At 42.4% G+C, this 17,525-nt stretch overlaps 1 protein-coding gene across 2 annotated transcripts in view; it reads left to right on the forward strand.

The window, feature by feature from the left end:
• Positions 1–547: 547 nt before the first annotated feature.
• Positions 548–17,525, forward strand: part of PLEKHH1 (pleckstrin homology, MyTH4 and FERM domain containing H1) — a 53,826-nt gene continuing 36,848 nt past the window's right edge. The window contains exons 1-3 of one of the 2 annotated variants that reach the window (XM_059849724.1): positions 548–787; positions 9,723–9,898; positions 15,514–15,576. In XM_059849724.1, coding sequence (XP_059705707.1) covers positions 733–787; positions 9,723–9,898; positions 15,514–15,576 — 294 coding nt within the window. In that variant the 5' untranslated portion in view covers positions 548–732. Of the gene's footprint in view, positions 788–4,135; positions 4,251–9,722; positions 9,899–15,513; positions 15,577–17,525 lie in introns of those variants that run through there. The other variant, XM_059849725.1, reaches the window with a different exon arrangement.

Below are 17,525 nucleotides of genomic sequence, written 5' to 3' on the forward strand. Positions count from 1 at the left end.
CTGGCTTTTTGAGATCCAGTTGTCTAATCTATGATCTAGATAAACCTATGGGAATACAAGCATTTAAAAATATTAATTACTGTGAGGGATGTTACATCTGTGTGTATTTTTATAGAGAAGAAAGTTTTAAGTTTTTTATCACAGGCTACTTTAATGGTAGTTAATGACCTCTTAATCTATTGGAAAAAGACATAGTGAAATCTGGTACTTAGAAGCTGAAACCAGAAAAACCCAGAGATGAAACAAGGCAAGAAATGTTAATACTGAGAATAACACTTGGGTTGCCCCTGGGATGACTCCCTAAGGAAAATGGGAATTCTCCATTGTTTTGCTCTGTGCCAGTCAAGACAGTATATGTAAAACATATGTTCTTGCTCAAGTTCTGGCTTGAGTAATACACACAAGTGTCTGTGTGTGAAGTGTGACGGGATGACCATAGCACAATCAAAACCAGCTGACAGAGTACTGGAGGGCAATGGTTTCCTGGCCCTCCCACTGGGTCCTCCCACGAGCAACTGGTTTATGCAGCAAGGTGATCCACAGCTGCCAGTCTCTTATTTTAATGCTGCATGAACTTGTCATTGCTGATTAGAAGAGAAGAAAGGCAGGGGGTTGCAACTCTGCATTGTGTCTGTCAGCACTCTGCAAACCCAGGAGAAAGAGAACTAAGCACAAAGGCCATTTTCAACGTTTTTAAGCTTCTAACACAGGTGGAATTTAGAGAACTACAATATGAAGCCTAAGCTGCTTGTGGAGAGCAACAAATACCTCAAACTGGTGTTTCAAGGTACTGGGGGTTTTTTGTGCAATTTTTTTCCCACACAGGATTGAGCCTTCAATGGGGCTCTGACACATGAACTTTTGGTCTGGCTGGTGTCCTTGTCCATTTGGTAAGTTTTCAGCGGCACCGTGTCTGGAACACAGCGCTCTCTCCCACCTGCAGAACTATGACAACTTTGCTTACTAAGAAAGAGTTCATTCTGCTCTCATCTTCTGACCCCTCGCTCTCATTTATCTCTTTGTCCTTCTATTTAGGTATCTTGGATATGGTGCTCTGAACAAAGCAGTCTGTGCTTGTGTTGTGATAAGGATAGTCTAACAGTGTAGTCTGACGGTGCCAAGCTAGGTCGGCCAGAGAGTTTGTTTTGTCAATAAGGTACTTGCTGTTTACAGTAAATTTTACTTTTTGCTGAATGATTTGTCTGCAGATTGCAAAGACCTGACATACAGTGCTTGAGCAGCCATATTAAAGACAACTGCCAAGGGAAATAATTTGGGAACAATGAGATACTGGTTGTTCTTACAACCTTCTCCTTCTGAAGACAAACTGTTTTTCTATTTTCATCATTTAATGGAAACCATTATTTACTTTTTTTAATAATAATTTTGTTAAATAACAGAAGTGACAGAAGATATAAGGAGGCATATCTTTGAAGAATAATTTCATTAAATGCATGGCAGAACATTGTTATGTGAGTGCTGATGTGGTTCTGGGCCTCCAGGGGTTAAAGCAAGGTGTGCACAGGCAGTTCTTAGGGAGGTACTTTGTTATACAAAGCTCAGTGGCTGAGGAATGTCCTGGCAGTCAAGCTTCATTGCCTGGGAAAAACACAAGGCCAGATATTGACATTTCATTGAGTGATATGATCCGGTTGGCTTTGCTGATGCAAATGAGAGAACTTGACCAGTGCCTTTAAGGGAAGAATAAAAATAGCTTATAAAATTCTGATTAAGAAATATTCTGCTTGCATGCTGTAGTTGAAAGGAGCAAGAATAGGATGGGAGCATCCCATCTCACTTCGTCTTTGGCCAGCCTCAGTTCAGGAGTGGACTCTGTAAAGCATGAAGCTACATTTTGCCCTCTGAAATAACTATAGGAAGGCACAAATTGTGCTGTTTCTGATTATTTATTACAATTCCTTGATCACTGGGCATAATAATTAATACAGACTCACACACAACATGCAGACTGTAGGCAACTGGAGCCCTTTCTACCGGGAATTGCTGGAGAAATCTCTTTGGATGATACTGTCCCAATAGTCAGCTTGGTCTCTGCCTGTATTCCTGCCTGTCCCTCCTCACCTGTCCAAATGGGAGAGCTCCTCACCGGATGCCTGTTTCTTTTCAGTTCTTTGCCTATCTCGACTTGCCTCTCCAGCTATCCCTGTGTAGTGCATTCCTGCTCTCTGCCTGAACCAGCTCTGTAATGCATGCTTTGTCTCTTAGCTAGGAACAGGCAGCTTCATTCAACCAGATTCCCATGGAACTGGAAACAGATGAGAAATCTAAAGCGAAACTGTCTTTAGGGAACTGCAGTGTCCTCAGAGTCTTTGGAAATCTGACTACTTATTTGGATAATGAGGTGTAGATTTCAGAATCTGACTTTATTCACTCCAGTGTCCAAATCTTGACCTTATGTTTTTAGTTATATTTTTATATTTTAACCACTTAATCACATCAATCTTTTCATTTTTGCATAGTAAGTGATTTGGTACCCAATGTTTCTCTGCCGAGACTTCAGTGAAAGCACACTATCAATGTGAGGAAAATGTTTACAATGAATGTTTAATAAACAGCAGATCTTGAACTAGGCAGTATCTGTGAGCCAGATAACAACTCTTAAGATCTTTTTTAACTATGTCTAGTGAATAGTGTTGCTTAGTGTCCTAGGAGATAATTTTGTTCAGTTCTTCTATGTGCTTCCTTCATAGATTGTTGAAGCCTGTTTATTTCAGACTGCCCTGTTTTGTGCAAGTAGTCTCAACAGGTGACAAAGTACAGTTTCAGAGCATTCAAGGATCTCTCATAACCACTCAAGATATCATCATTCTGGTGCAGCCCTTCACCAACAAGCCAGACTCATTTTCACAAGATGAGACCAACTGTCATGGTAGCGAAGGGTCCATGTGGAAGGTCCATGGAAAATGACTGGAAAGATACAAATCAGAATGATTGTTGTTATCTCCACTGAGGGGAGCCTCATATAGACATTTTAAAAGTGTCTCAAATGGAAGTAATGAGCCTGATAATGGAATAAGTAACAAGTAGTTGCTAAACCTGAAGAGCAGAACAAAGGGCCTTTTGCCTTAAAACACACTGGTCTGAGGCCCATGTCTCTAGCGACATTTTGTCCTACCATGCCCATCTGTCTCCAGTCCCTTTTTACTGCCATTTGCATGGTCTGGTCTGCTCAACACAAAGGGCAAGAGCATAGAGCATAAGCTTGGCCAGCCTGGGGTGTCAGGGAGTGGCCAGGGCAGAGGGCAGCAGCCAGTAGCACATGGTGTGTGCACCCACTCACTGCCAGTGCCCAGCCTCTTGAGGCAGTAAGATATCACTAGTTCTTGGTATAACACAGGCAATATACTCCTGCATGTCACCATATATTCATATAAGGCATTGCTTGATGTAAAGTAGCTCAGTAAGTGATGGCCTGATGTCTGAATAATATATTTTGTGTGCTGGCAGCTATCATCAGAAATGCTTGAGGCCCCGGACCTGTTTGTTTAAGCCATTTTACGCGAGAAATGGCCACAGTACGTGTCAGGAGACCATTATACTAGTTTGTTTTTCATCTCTGTCATGGCACCAGCCTCATGACCTAGGGTTGCCTACAACGAGTGAAGGGTGCTAGGTCCATCTAGAGCTTCAGATGGACCACCAGCCCTTCAAGGCTCCAGTGGCAACAAGGGCAGTGTGCTTCTGTAGGTACCAGCTCCTAGCCCGGCTGCACCGCAGAAAACGCCGCTGCCCTGGTGGTCTGGGGGTGGTCTGGGTAGCATCAGCTCCGAGGTCTGGGAGATGACTGCGAGGGAGACCTCGGGAAACTCGGTGGTAGTCCCTGAGGGTGCAAGGTGGGCGGAGAGTGAGATGTCCCCGCCCGGGACAAAGCGCCGCTGCCGCTGTTGTGCCCCGGGCCGCCCAGGCACCCTGCGCTGCCCGCCCCACCTGCCTCGCCGCTGAGCCCGGGAAGGGGTTAAAAGCCCGGGGCGGCTGATGTCAGTTCCTGCGCTCCTCGGGAGGGCCGTGTCTGATATTTGAGCCGGGCTCTCCCGCCCGAAGGAAACCGGGGAGGGAATGGTAAAGTACTGAATGGGACAGGAGCCGTGCCGGGCACCTGCCTGCCGCCCGGCACCGCGCAGCCGCCCGCGGCCAGGGCCGGCCCCGCCGCGCCGCGGGTCGGGAGCCCCGGGACGCCGCCGGCTGCGCCCGTCCTGCCCCGCCGGGCAGAGACCTCCGCGCCGGCCAAGGTGAGCGCGGGCGGGGACGCGCCCCCGGCCCCCGGCGGGCGAGAGGGCGGCCGGGGGCTCTGGAGGGCCGGTCTGCGCGGGGCTGGCTGGCACAGCCTTACTCCCCCGGCTTGGCTTTCTTCGAAGGTGACCGTAAGGGGACTGGCGGGAGCATTCTGGGGCTGGTGTTGTGGCATCTCAGTTAACTGAGGTTTGCTTTCGTTCTGAGACTTTGGCCCTGAAGAGTCATGGAAGAAGTGGGGGGAGGAATGGCCACACGAAGGGGGAGATGCGGTCCGAGAAGTAAATGTCTGTAAGCTCAGCGGTCTCTTCTGCCTTCCTTATGCCTCGGTGTGCAGGGCAAGACCTCTGCAGGTAGAAGAGCACAACTGAGAGCCCATCTTCCTGCCTCCAGGCACTTTTACTAGCTAAGCCACCTGCGCGGATATGGAGGGGAAATTATTCCCCGCTCCCTCCCACTCCAGGCTCGCGACAAGCCTTTTCCTTGCCCTTTCCGCAGTTTTTTGTGTTATTTTCTCCCTCTCTGCCCAAGCTCTGCGCATCTCAGGCCGCACTCCTGAGCGGGAAATGACTGCGTGGCTGAGCAATTCCAATGGCCTCAGTGCTAAAAAGCTGAGGGGTGAGGCGAGTATGAAGTAGAAAGTGAGGTGGCTGGGACAGGGTGTTGATTAATAGCAGAGGGTTTCCCCGCTGAGTTTTGTCCATTGCCTGTACTGCTGACCCCCTTGATGCCAATTCAGTGACACAAGAAGATTCTCTTCCCTTTCATTTATCACTTGTCTAGTGATTCCTTCTGTAGTAAGATGGTAGCTGAAATATTCAGCTCTGGTGTTCAAGGTAGACCAATATTCAGCTCTGGTGTTCAGACACTGGTGCTTTTTATGGGCTGGTGCTAAGAATTGCAGTCCCCCTGTGCTGTGAATCCTCTATGACAGCCTGCGTAAATCTATTGCTGAGCTGAGCAGACACATCTGGAATATGGAAATAGTGCTTCACTTGTCTTTATTGTTTTCACTGCATGAACAAAACTGCAAATACTTTACTTGCATTTGTATCTGCACCCGAAAATCTTCACATTGATTGATTGTTTCGGCTTTTCAGGTGGAAGTGCTCAAGTCTCCTAAGTATTTTGATTTCTAGTTCTGGATCCACCTACATCTGCAACATCAGCTGATTGTAGTCTGAAAACACAAAGAAAAAACCCCAAACATGTGACATCTTGATTTAAATTTCAGCTTCATCAGAATTACAACTGGATGTGGACATTCCAAGCAAATATGATCATATTTATTTTGGATATGGTATTTAGGGTCAGAACTGTCTCTGATGTTGGTCAAAACTTACAGATGTATGCATGAGACTTCTAATTTTGACTGCATTTAGCAGATGGTTGAGTCATTTTTTCTCCCACAGAGTTTTAAGGACTTTTTATCTGCCATTATTGTCACTGACAGTTGTTGAATACTTAACACTGAAAATCAAGCTGCTCTTTAAGAAGTGGCTGTATGCATTTATGAATGAAGTTTTGAAAATCTCTGCCTGTTCAAATAGAGTGGCTGTCTCCTATGTTCTAAATCCCTAAAATAAGAGTGCTGCCTCTGCAAATATCAGGTTCCCACCTTTTTCTTATGCATAAGGGTTAAAAAAAGACAGTTTTATATATTTATATCCTTATAAATTTATCTGCTATGAAGAGGACCAATATCTGGGAGAGGAAGGGGAATCAAAAATGTGCTGAGAAAAAGATTGTTAAGACTTACTAAAAAGGACATCTGAAATGGCAGATCTGATGGAAGTGATTTAAAGTCAGTCTGTCAAAATGAATTTGATGTTGTTATTCACAGAGTACAGATGAACTGCTTATGTTCAGAAGAACAGGGGAAAAGGAACAATGTATTTTAATGGTGAATGAAAATGCAGAATAAGTTTTGTAAATAAAGTTGTACTCAAGAGGTAATATTAGACATTGTGATACAGTATCTTTCTCTGAAAAAGTGTAAGGTTTTTGCTAGGGGGAAAAACTATAATTCTAATCTCTAGTCTTCAGAACTCATTTGGTATGATGACACACGGGGAAGTTATTAGCTTAAGTGGAGGAGATGGAGATTAATAGAAGAATGGTGAGAGAGACAAATGACAAGAGAGAATGTGACAACGCAGTGCTGAGGAGGGGCGGTTAGATGGTAGGTATTTTACTCGTAGGATTGGCTACTGACGCAGGGGATTCATTTAATGACACAAAACAAAATTGCACATTAGAAGAAGTAACAAAGTGGGCACAATATCTGGAAGAGCACTCTTACAATTAGTAGAAGAGGAAAAGACTCAGTTGCATAAACAGTAAGACTTATTCCAGATACCCAAAAACAAACTGTGCCTTTTAAATGTTAAAAATACTGCCTGTATTTGAAAATATAACCTATAGTTGTATTAATCACTCGCAGGGTTACCATGGGCATGTTGAATTTTGCAGTCACAGAATGGTTCAGGTTGGGAGGGACCACAGTAGGTCATCTGGTCCAATGTCCATATTCATACAGGGCCATCCAAGAGCACATTGCACAGGATTGCATCCAGATGGTTCTTGAATATCTCCAGTGAGGAGTTTCCATAACCTCTCTGGGCAATCTGTTCCAGTGCTCAGTCACCTGCACAATAGAAATTATTTCTTATGTTCAAATGAAAGTTCCTGTGCATCAGTTTCTGCCCTTTGCCTCTTGTCTTACTGTGTGGTACTGCAATGGCCTGTAGTACAGAGAATTTGAACTTTCAGAGATCTGGCACAGACCTGTGCTTTAATAAACTGTTCCAATCCATTTGTAATTACCCTCCTGCTCTCCCACATCTGCCATATACAAAGGAAAAGTCAGCTGAGATTCCTTTATTCCAGTTGTGTCAGCTTGTCTGTGAATGTCAACCACCAGTGCAATATGGTTGTAAAAAAAAAGGCAAATGCAATCAGATGAGGCATTCCTTACAAGAGGGGAAAGAGCTAAATGCCTTTACACTAGGCTTTGTTGTGGGTGCATGCTGCCTTTCAGATGCAGTTGTGGTCACCCATGGCTATGAAAGGGAGTGAGAAGAACCAGCTCTTTTATATGATGTGCACTGAAGCTGGAACAGGTGCAGAAGGAGAGCAGAGAACTTTTCTGATGAGGAGCCCCTTGTCTCTAGCCTTGCAAATTGAGGTTCTTAAAGAAAAGTTTTTGATATCTATAAATATATCAAGGGGTAAATATGAGGGAGGAAAAGAACCCTAGCTAGACTGAAGGGTAATAATCTACAAGAATTAACAGATACATGATCATAACAGCTGGTTATGATTATGTTTATGCTGGTAATTAAGAGGCAGCTCATTAGAGACATGAGATTCTAGTATAATAAGAATAGTGGGAGAACTGCCAGCATGGTTCTAGGGAAGGGCAACGTTCATTTATGAAAGGGATTATAAAATGCAGTTGCCTATAGTGATAAAGAATAAAATGCAATGATTCAGGACACCTATTCCATCCTAGACCCCCTATTCAGAACAGGGGTATTTTAGTTCAACTAGAAGTTATGGTCTATGTGGAACATAACTTTTGCTTTGGTGTAAATTGTTTGGTACATCAGTTTAATTTTGCTTTGTGTCATTAGAGTCCATCCCATTCATTTGTATGTCCTCTTTGGATTTAAACTTTATGAGTAAAGACTAAAAGCTTGTATGAAAGCTACATAAAAATATGAAAAATACACTTGTGTGAAAGAGAAAATAATTTCATTTGAGAGCTGAATTATTATTTGTGTCCAAAACAGTGTTAGCTGTAAACAAAGTTAACAGTTTGTAGGATCCTTCCATGACTTAGTGCACTCTTTCAGCTTGGGAAGGACTGATACACTTTTAGCGTTTCCTACCTTGCAGGGAAACGCTAAAAGTGTACCAAAGGTAATCTGGTTAAATGCCTGGCAAGGAGTTAAGGCTAGAGATCAGAGCAGTGTGCTGGATGGGCTGTGGAAAAGGATGGCCTCTATTTCTCTAAAGCAGTAAATGTGCTACTTGTAGGAAAGTGGTCTTCTTTCCTATTGTGGAGTGTTTTCAGTGCTGCAGTAGTGCACATGAACATACCTTTGTCTTGTTTTACTGAAACCTACCTTCTGGAATAGTATTTCACAAGTCATTGGAAAAGTAAGCAATCTGCTGTCTGGGAAACTTTTTATTATTTAACAAAGCAACCTGAACATAAAATAACTCACAGGTAATGTTTATAGCCAAAGGGTAGAAAATGCATCTTCCTTAACTCAGAACATCAGACGTATAGCTGGATAGAGGGGTTTGTTGTGTCACGTGTACTCACCCTATTATGTATACTCACAGTAATTTGAATCTCAAGTCTTACATGCAGAACATGAACCAGATATTCTGACAAGTGGATACAACTGGAGGGACATCTTAAACTTTTCCTGTCTGCAGAGAAAGGCAGATGTAAGGGCAATGAGGCTGAGTGACTGTTGCTTTCTTGTAAATCCCAGACTGTTCTTTCATCTGTCACTGTTTGGGACTTGTGAGTTTGCCTGTGAGCTGGTGAGAAGTTCTTTAACAAGTAAGGATTTAATTGTTCTGATGAAGCTGAGCTAACAGCTGTTCTAGCATTGTAAACATTTATTATTGTTTGATAATATAGCTGGCTGCTGGACGGCACGCACTGAGTTGACCTTTTTGTTCATGAATACCTGAATTTGGTTAAGAACATCTATTGCCTAGGTTTTTGGGTCTTTTACTGTAAGTATCTGAAATGTCTAAACTGTTACTGAGTAGTAAAAGGTCTTCAAAAACTACGGCTTTCTTCACTTTCTGGGCCTGTCTATATTTCTTGATGTCTACAAGGATTTCAATAGAACAGCATTTTTTGTCTTTAGCCCTAACTTATTCCTGTATGGATTCTCTTTGTTTTAACAGAACAATTGTTTAGATACTGGGGCACCTCCACTCTTACTGTCAACTGACTGTGTCAAGTAGTTAGGGATTGGGAACAGTTGCTTAATACATCACATCATCTTAACACAGTCTGTTTGAGATAAGGCCCTGGTGACCCATGCTGAAAATGTGTGTGTGATACCTGAGGCAGGAGGTTTTAGTGACTTGAGGGTTTACAGCCATACTGGAACAAAGGAGGCAGGAGTAGAAAGTATTCCTAATCTCTGGGTAGAGGCTGAGCAAGACTGTAAGGGTGGCAGTAAGGTTGTTTCTGGAATATACAGTATAATGCATTAGTAAATTATTTACTCATTCTAAAGGTAAATGTTTATCCATTAAGAGTGACCTCTGGCAGAGGGCAATATCAGTGGCTCAGGGTAGTACCACTTCATCTTCTGCTTGGAGAAGAAATGGCCTTTGTTACCAGTTCTGAAAGAGGGACCAAGGAAAACTAGGCACAGAGGTGGTTAGTTTGCCCTTCTAAAATACATACTTTTTTTTCCCCTTTGATTCTGTAGGATTTTTAGAGCACCTCAGACGACATCCTAAATGGATGATTAACATCACAATGGCAGAACTCACAGTGGAGAATGGCAGCTGTATGGACTGGCAAAAGCGATGCCTTGTGTTGGAGTCCCAGCTCTTCAAATTCCGCTTGCAGGCAAGCAAGATCCGAGAGCTGTTAGCTGAGAAGGTGAGGCAAAGGTGACTTCTACTTTGCAATGAGTTATGACACAAAAGCAAAAAATCTGCAAATGCCAAGCTATCCAATATATCTGTTGTTTGCAGTGAGGATTTCTTTCTTGATTGCAGTACATCTTTGCTCTCTGCTTTATCAGTTGAGATGCAGAGATGTGCCTGTCATGGTGTAAAGTGGCATATAAGAATGAGCCTTGCTTACTACAAAACCACCAAGTATTTGGACTCTAGTGGAAAACACTGTACCAGCAAGATTCTGGATATCTGAAGTGACTGAGACAACAGCAGAGCAAATATGGATGTTTTGGGTAAGAACAGCAGGATCGTAACTTGGATGGCAACAGAAAAGCATGGAGGAGTGCTAATTATGCTATAATGTTAAAAGGCCGGACAGGGATACATGTATTGCCATAGTGTTAGAATAACACTTCATATCCAGTCAAAACATTCTGGGGATACTGAAGAGCAAAGCCAAATATTTTGAGATCTGGATGTCAGAAACTTACATGGCATCTGTGGTTTTAGAGACATCTTCTACTAATGTCTTTCAAGTGCCCTCGGGTGAGTTTGTTTGCATTCTAGAGGAGAGAACTGGTAAAGATCTGAGGATTTTATTGGAGTTTTGGTTTTTTGCTTGTTTTTATCATGGTGTGAATTTTTTGTGATTTTTCTTAACCCTAAATGGTGCTGTTTTTCAATTAGAATTAAAGCTTTTTCACTTAATTTGTATGAAGTCCAAATTTGTAGGTTGCTGGGTGGGGGGGGGGGGCTCCTTTTTTTTTTTCAAAATATGGCTTATGTTATCACAGTTCAGTCCAAGGTTGTCCAGATATTCAATTATTATATAGGAAAGTGAGAACAGTTTTACTAATGAAGTCGAAATTGTACAGCTGACTGCGGTTTACTATACCCAATGACAGATCTGTTCTAAACGCACTTTTCCTCCATTCTGTATTATGTAACTTCTGTGTGTATATTCTTGTTTGTTGGTTTTGGATGTAAAAACATCCAGATGACAGCTACTTGAGAGTGGCATAATTTTCATCCCTGCTTTCACTGTAATTACATTTTCACTCTTGCCATATACTGCATGAGACATTTTTTCCACCCTTCATATTTTAAGGAATTGTGCAATTCTAACCAGCTTCTTCATCTCTTCAAATTAATTTCTGAGATGGACCTTAGTGATTCCTTCCCTTGAAAAACATTGAAAGTGGTTGTAAAGTCCATTTAGAAAAAAGCACATTTAAAAAAAAAGGAAAAAAAAAGGCACATATAGATGTGGAACAGGTCTGCTAAAGACAACCAGTATTCATATGCAATATTTGTAAGTTTGCTGCATTATGAGATCTGTGTCCTTGTTCTTTATTAATTTCTGCTTTGAGAAACTTCCTGACTACCCACACATAAGACAAGCCTACCTACCAGACTTCCTTATTGGAGAACAGACTTGCCAGATATTTTGACTATCTCTTTACTGAATTTTGTGGGTCGTGGCAGAGAATTAAATTTTCATCTGCTTCAGGGGCCTGGCTGCCATTTATCCAGCCTTTTAGTCAAAGCGATGCTCTCTTTGCTGAGATTAAGGAGTAGCTTGGTTCACTGATCAGGTTATTCTGTAACTACTTCTACAGTGCTGTTGTAACTTTACTTAAAGGGTCAAAAAGCTAACAGGCTTGCAATTCCTAACTCCAAATGTCATGTGGGAAGGGGAGAGCCTCAGCAGGAACCATGGGGTAGCTCCAGCAGGCTCTCCTGCTGCAGGTGGACTCAGACACATAGTGCTTATGCTTAACACTTCTCCTGGGAAGTGTCCTGGGCCTCAGGTTCCCAGCTGGTCTGTAATGACTTGCTCAGAGACCTTCCTCCCCTTCTCCTCAGTCACCACAGGACACCCCAGCAGTCACAGCATCACGGGCTCCTGTCTGTGCTGCATCCTTCTCACCCTCAGGTGGGTAGTGATGCAGAACTGAAGGAGGTGCTTTGTTTATGTCTAGTGATTGCAGCTTCAGGGATTTTTGTCATAGGTTTTATAGGAACTGTGATTTGTAAGGGTTTTTTTCCTCATTATGATGATGAAGAGATTCAGATTTACTGGAGAGTCCTACATTTCAAGGAAGGTTTTCTGGGACAGTAAGGGGGGATGATCTTGAAAAAATGCAAAGTCTGCACAGTTTGAAGCTGTGTGCCCACCTGCGGTAAGCACTGTCTTGAGATCCTCCCAATATGGTTTGCAGTAACAGGAATTTTTTTTTTCTTTCAAATACTTTTAGATGGTCAAAGTGAAGAACAGTGTTAACATGGGTGTGATACTTGCTCACCAGCTAGGTTGTCATAGGTGTGGAAGTGACTGAAGGGCTTGAAAACCTGATCCCCACATCTTAAATTATTCTTTATAACTAATTCTATGATTTCAAGACAGGTTTTACTATTTTAACTCACAAAAAACCCAACCACTCATGCCTGGCACTGGTAGTACAATGTGCTCTAACAGTTTAAATACTTGAGATTTTTAAAATCCGCTTAGATTGAATAATCTAGATCGCTGTTCAGAACATGGGGAATTTAAAACCCAGTGGTTAACTGCCAATGCCCTAGTTCACATGGTGTGAACTTCCACATTGATAGCCTGGTCTCAGTTATCGAGCAGAGCTCCCCAAGCTGCACAGAACCTGGCAGAAGAGCCTTAGCCCCTGGTCTCCCAGACAAAGCTCTGCCATCCTGCTGGACCCCACAGGGCTCAAGACCCCTGAGTCCTACCTTGTGGACATTAGCAGGGATTGCTTTGGAAACAGGCAGTTGTTTTCACCCTGATTTTCTTGTACACACACAAGGAAAAGGGATACTCCTCTGCTGGTGAATGGCATACCCGGCTGTTGCCTTGGCAGCAAGTTGACCTGGTTAAGAGTGAGCTCTGGAACAGAACAGCAGGAGAAAAATGGAGCTGAGAGGTATAGAGGCTTTTTTCACTTGTTTTTATATAGCCTCCTCTGAGCCATCAGGAGAGGGAAAGCCTGTGTGAATGGTTGATGGGAAGATCTTTTGCAGTTTTTAGAAGGGCCATCTGGGTAACTTTACCTGCTTCTGTCTTATTTCAATAAACAATGAACATTTGGAAAAAGAATCTTTTGTCTCAGGCAAGCATGGCTATTCAACTAGTCCTGTTTTTGCCATACAAGCTGTCTGGGCTAGTGCTTGAAAGAAGAGTTCCATGCATTTGGCTTGGTTATTAATTTTTTTGTGTGACTTGGTTCACATTGCTTAGTAGCATTTGTCAAATTATAAAGCATTTTGAATGAAAGGACCCATATAAATACCAAGCATTATTATTAATTCATTGAGGGATTTGAAAGAGCCTTACAAGCATGTATGCATTAAATCTGAATGTGCTCCAGTGAGAGTGCTGACACTGGGGATGAGTGAAATAATGATTTCATGTACACCAGGAGCAGAGCAGTTATTTAAGAGGTCATAGTAGGACAACCCAACAATGTAGTACAGGAAATTAAGACAAATACAAGTTCATTTAAGGCTACAGAGGGAATTAGGGTGACAAAAGTAGTTGATTTGGCTGGAACATAGCCAGGTCGCCCTGCTTGTGCAAGTTTCATAACTTTTTAGTGATCAGGAATGGTCCCAATATAGATTCTCTGTCCTGATCAAGATCCATAACTGCTAACAATGCAAAGCAACTGCTTTGGGACAACAAGGAGTTCTTCAGTCAGAACAGTCCTGTCTTCTTAACCTGAATTTTTCATGGAGATTGCTCACCTTGTGGAGGAACAAATTATTAGTTTAAGAGGATATCTTGGTAAAAAGGGCCAGAATTTCATCTGTGCTGTGAGTGTGGACCCTGTCAATTAATCAGAAAACTAGCAGAGACCATTGATTCTGAAACTACTGTCTTAAACACTCTTTGTTTCACAAAGCATATTATGTCTCCCCAATAGTTAAGTTTAGCATCTCTCTTTTGCCTATATGTTTTTCTGCTACCTGTCTGTGGTGATGACTGTCCAGATACTAATAGATAAGTGAGTGGTTACATCAATATTCTGAAGGGGACTCAAACTCATGTAGCATAGACCACTGCTATTCATGTTAGACTGCCTTGAGCTCAGTCTTCAAGTAGGCTCTTTGGTCAGAGCAGCTTTGTATGGCTGCACTCCTCTGTGGTATCCCTCTGTTCCTCTGCCAAAGAAGCATCCTTGATTTGGATATTAAGTTACAGAGACTCTTGAATTTGATTGTTCCACTGAAAAAGCAAATGTGAGAGGTATCATGCTAAATGTAGCAGGTTTTGATCTTCATGCTTCTAATCTATGTCATTGCTTTTATGTTTATGTGACTACTGAGGTGTCTATATGTATGTGCCTTTTGATGTGTTTGCTGGTAGTGGTCAGTCTGCTCTTGTGTCAGTGAGCATGTATGGAAAGAAGAGTTGTCTTGCTGCCATATGAAGGAAGGCAAATGGAAACGGGAATGCTGCCATGTCCGTTTTGGGTGATCAACCCAAGAGGAATAAGTCCATTTTCAGATATATTAGTTTGGTCCTGTTAGTGACCAGCCTGAATACTTGGCTTCAGTGTTTTATCAAAAAGGCATTGGAGAGAAAACTTTATAGTTTTTCTTCTTCAAGCATGATTCTTTTAATCTTCTGAGGATTCTTCTATGTCATTCTTTCCGTTGTAAGTAAGTGCAGCAAACTCCATGAAGCATTCCTCAAATTTTGGATCTTGGTGGATAAAGTCGCTGACTTCGTATTACTGGTCCTAAATCTGAGACCAAGTGAAGATGACCTTGGCAAACACCAAATGAGAGGCTAGGTTGATATTTAAAGAAAAATTTAAAACAAAACCAAACAGACAATTAAAAGAAAACCACCAAAACATTCCCCAAACCAACCACAACCTACCAAAAAAAGGGTTCTACTGGTAAATTATTAGAAGAACCCCAGGTACATCTGATTTTATGAGAATGAAGTGACTTATAAACATTTAGAATAAAATTCAATTCAGTGTCATTTGACTTCAATAGCAGCAATATTCAGATGTTGAATCACATAATTGTCGGTTTGCAAAACTCTTTAAAAAGAAAAGAAGCATAGGAAAATTAGGATCATTATTAATCTTGTCAATTATAAGTCTATGATGCTTTTGAAGCTAAAGCAAAGTATTCAGTGGTTATAATGTGACATTATAGAGAACCTGCTGTGAGCTTTTCAAGATATATTTATTTTTATTTACCATTGGGAATGAATCCTAGCTGAAATAAGATCAGGGAAGAATCGTGCGCTGTAGACAGGCTCCTTGCAGGGTCAGCCCACAGTGTGTAAATTGCAGAGATGAGGTCAAGACTTTGGCACTGTTCTTTTGACCCATGTAATGAATGATGAAGCTCACTAATGAGAAAATGGTTCCGGTGTATTCAAAGTAGGGCAGAAGACTGGAAAAGGTCAAAGGCTTTTTTTTTCTTGGTCAAAGCTGTCCAGTTAACTCAAAATATGCCAAAGTTCTGTAAGCTTGCACAAGTGCTGAGTAAAACATGAATTTCCAGGTGATGTTAATTTATTTTCTTTCTTTCCCCCCTCTTCTTTCTTTTCTGTCTCTGAAGATGCAGGAATTGGAACAGAGAGTGATAGAAGCAGAGCAAAGAGCTGAGGATGCAGAGAAACAGGTAAGAGACTCTTTGATGATGGCTCTGGTACAAGTCCAGCAGTTAACTCACTCTAAATTCCTTCCAGTCTAGCATACAGACAGCAATCTGCAGTGTTATTCCCTGCTAGGGAAACACTGATTTACAGTGGTGAATGGATTTTCTGGTCTCCTTCCCAGTCTGTGAGCCTTAGCTGGGAGCAGGGCCTGAATATGTTGAACCCTAAGTGAAAACAAACACCTTACACCTTTCTGTCAGGTTCACAGCCTTTACCCCCTCATCCATGATAGGCATGCTTGGTTGTGGAAAAGGAAGGGGATGATGTACCTCAGGATTAAATTGCAAAGATAAGGCTGCTTGGCAAGTCCTCAGGAAACAAATACTTAAGAGTACTGGTGAGGACTTGTCTACAAGTAGAAAAGGTTCTGTGAAAGAAGTAGGTTTTGCAGACACACCCTTATCACTTGTTTTGGACTTTTTAGTAATTACTGCTCTGGCTCAGGAGCCCATGGAGAAAAACAGTGAGAGCTGAATTCATTGTCTGTTACTATAATCATATAAAAATTAGGCATATTGTCTAAACTAGTTCTTCTATGCTTCTTGAATAAAGGAGAAGTGGAGAGAGGCACACTTCAGCTTGTGAACAGGCTATAGAGAATAATAGACCTTTGAGAAGCAGACATTCTGCACTCTAAGGAATATTATGGAAACAAAAGAGTCAAGATGAGCCAGGTGGTTTGAGCTCTTGGATCACTGTAGGTCACTGCTGAAGGGAAGGCTTGAAGTGAATGAGCTCCCTCCAGCTGGACAAGAGCTGCAGGACTGAGCACTAAGTCATGGGTTGGAGGGCAGAAATAAAAGCCACACAGCCAAGAATGACTGTCAAAGATAATTTCAGAAGTGAAGGGCTGAATAGGCAGTGTTATAAGCACTGGGAGACATATCACCTGGGAATCAAGAATCAATTTTTCCCCTCCAGTTTGATATTGACATCAAGATTTTTTTACTGACCAGCTTAATTCTAGGAAAGATGCTATGTCTTGACACCATGCTGTTGGCTTCTATGCTAGATCAGCAACTACCTGTGAAGAACAAGAGTTGGTTTTGAGAGTGGTACCAGCCAAGACTGGCAAGGTAGCACAATACAGGCAAAAGTGACAGCTGTGACAGCACCATCAGGAACTACAGTGATTGCCACTGGCCAGTGAAGCTTTCATACTAGTGGGCACCTCAATGACAGGAGCAGAGTGCCCAAGATATGATAAGATGCAATGACAGCAAGGGGCTGGATGGATAACAAGTCAAATCCATGTCCAAGAATGGGCAGGAAAGGGAGAACTTGGCTGGGAGGGTGTAGCAGAAATGAGGGTTGCCTTCACTCACCTGCCACCAGCACTTCTGTGAGTGCTTTAGGCAGGTCCTAAAGACTAGCAACCCTCAATGTTTGCCTTTCCAGCAGCCTTATCCACATCCAGAGATATGTGTTCCTAGAGAAATGCTACATTGCTGCCTGACAGCCTGAAGAAGTGACAGCATAAGAGCAGGACCATTCCCTTCCACTAATGAGTACATTCACCATGAATGAGAGGCAGCCAACAAATGAGAGGGCTCCACATCAAATGCAAAATCCCTTGTTATCTTTCTCTCCAGGAGTCTGGGGGGTTGGATTTGTTAATTCAATGGACTCCCTGTAGCTGCCAACCTCAATTAAGGAAATCACATGTTTGCAGTCCCCTTGCTGAGCCTCTAGTACAGAGTCAGCATTTGGGCATCAGACAGGAAGGAGGGGCCATTTCTTTTTACTATAATCACCCTAAACTCTAATGAAAGCACATCCGACTCAGCAGGCTTAGTTTTCTGGCTCGGATGTTGGGTGCTTACCTTTCTGATCCAGTATGAGGAAGAGGCAGTTTGCTTCTCTGCCTAATACAGGCAGACAGGAGGACAAAACACAGCTTCTGCAAGTATGA

This window comes from Haemorhous mexicanus, chromosome 6 (genome assembly GCF_027477595.1).
Source record: "Haemorhous mexicanus isolate bHaeMex1 chromosome 6, bHaeMex1.pri, whole genome shotgun sequence".
In the NCBI taxonomy this organism is placed as follows: Eukaryota; Metazoa; Chordata; class Aves; order Passeriformes; family Fringillidae; genus Haemorhous; species Haemorhous mexicanus.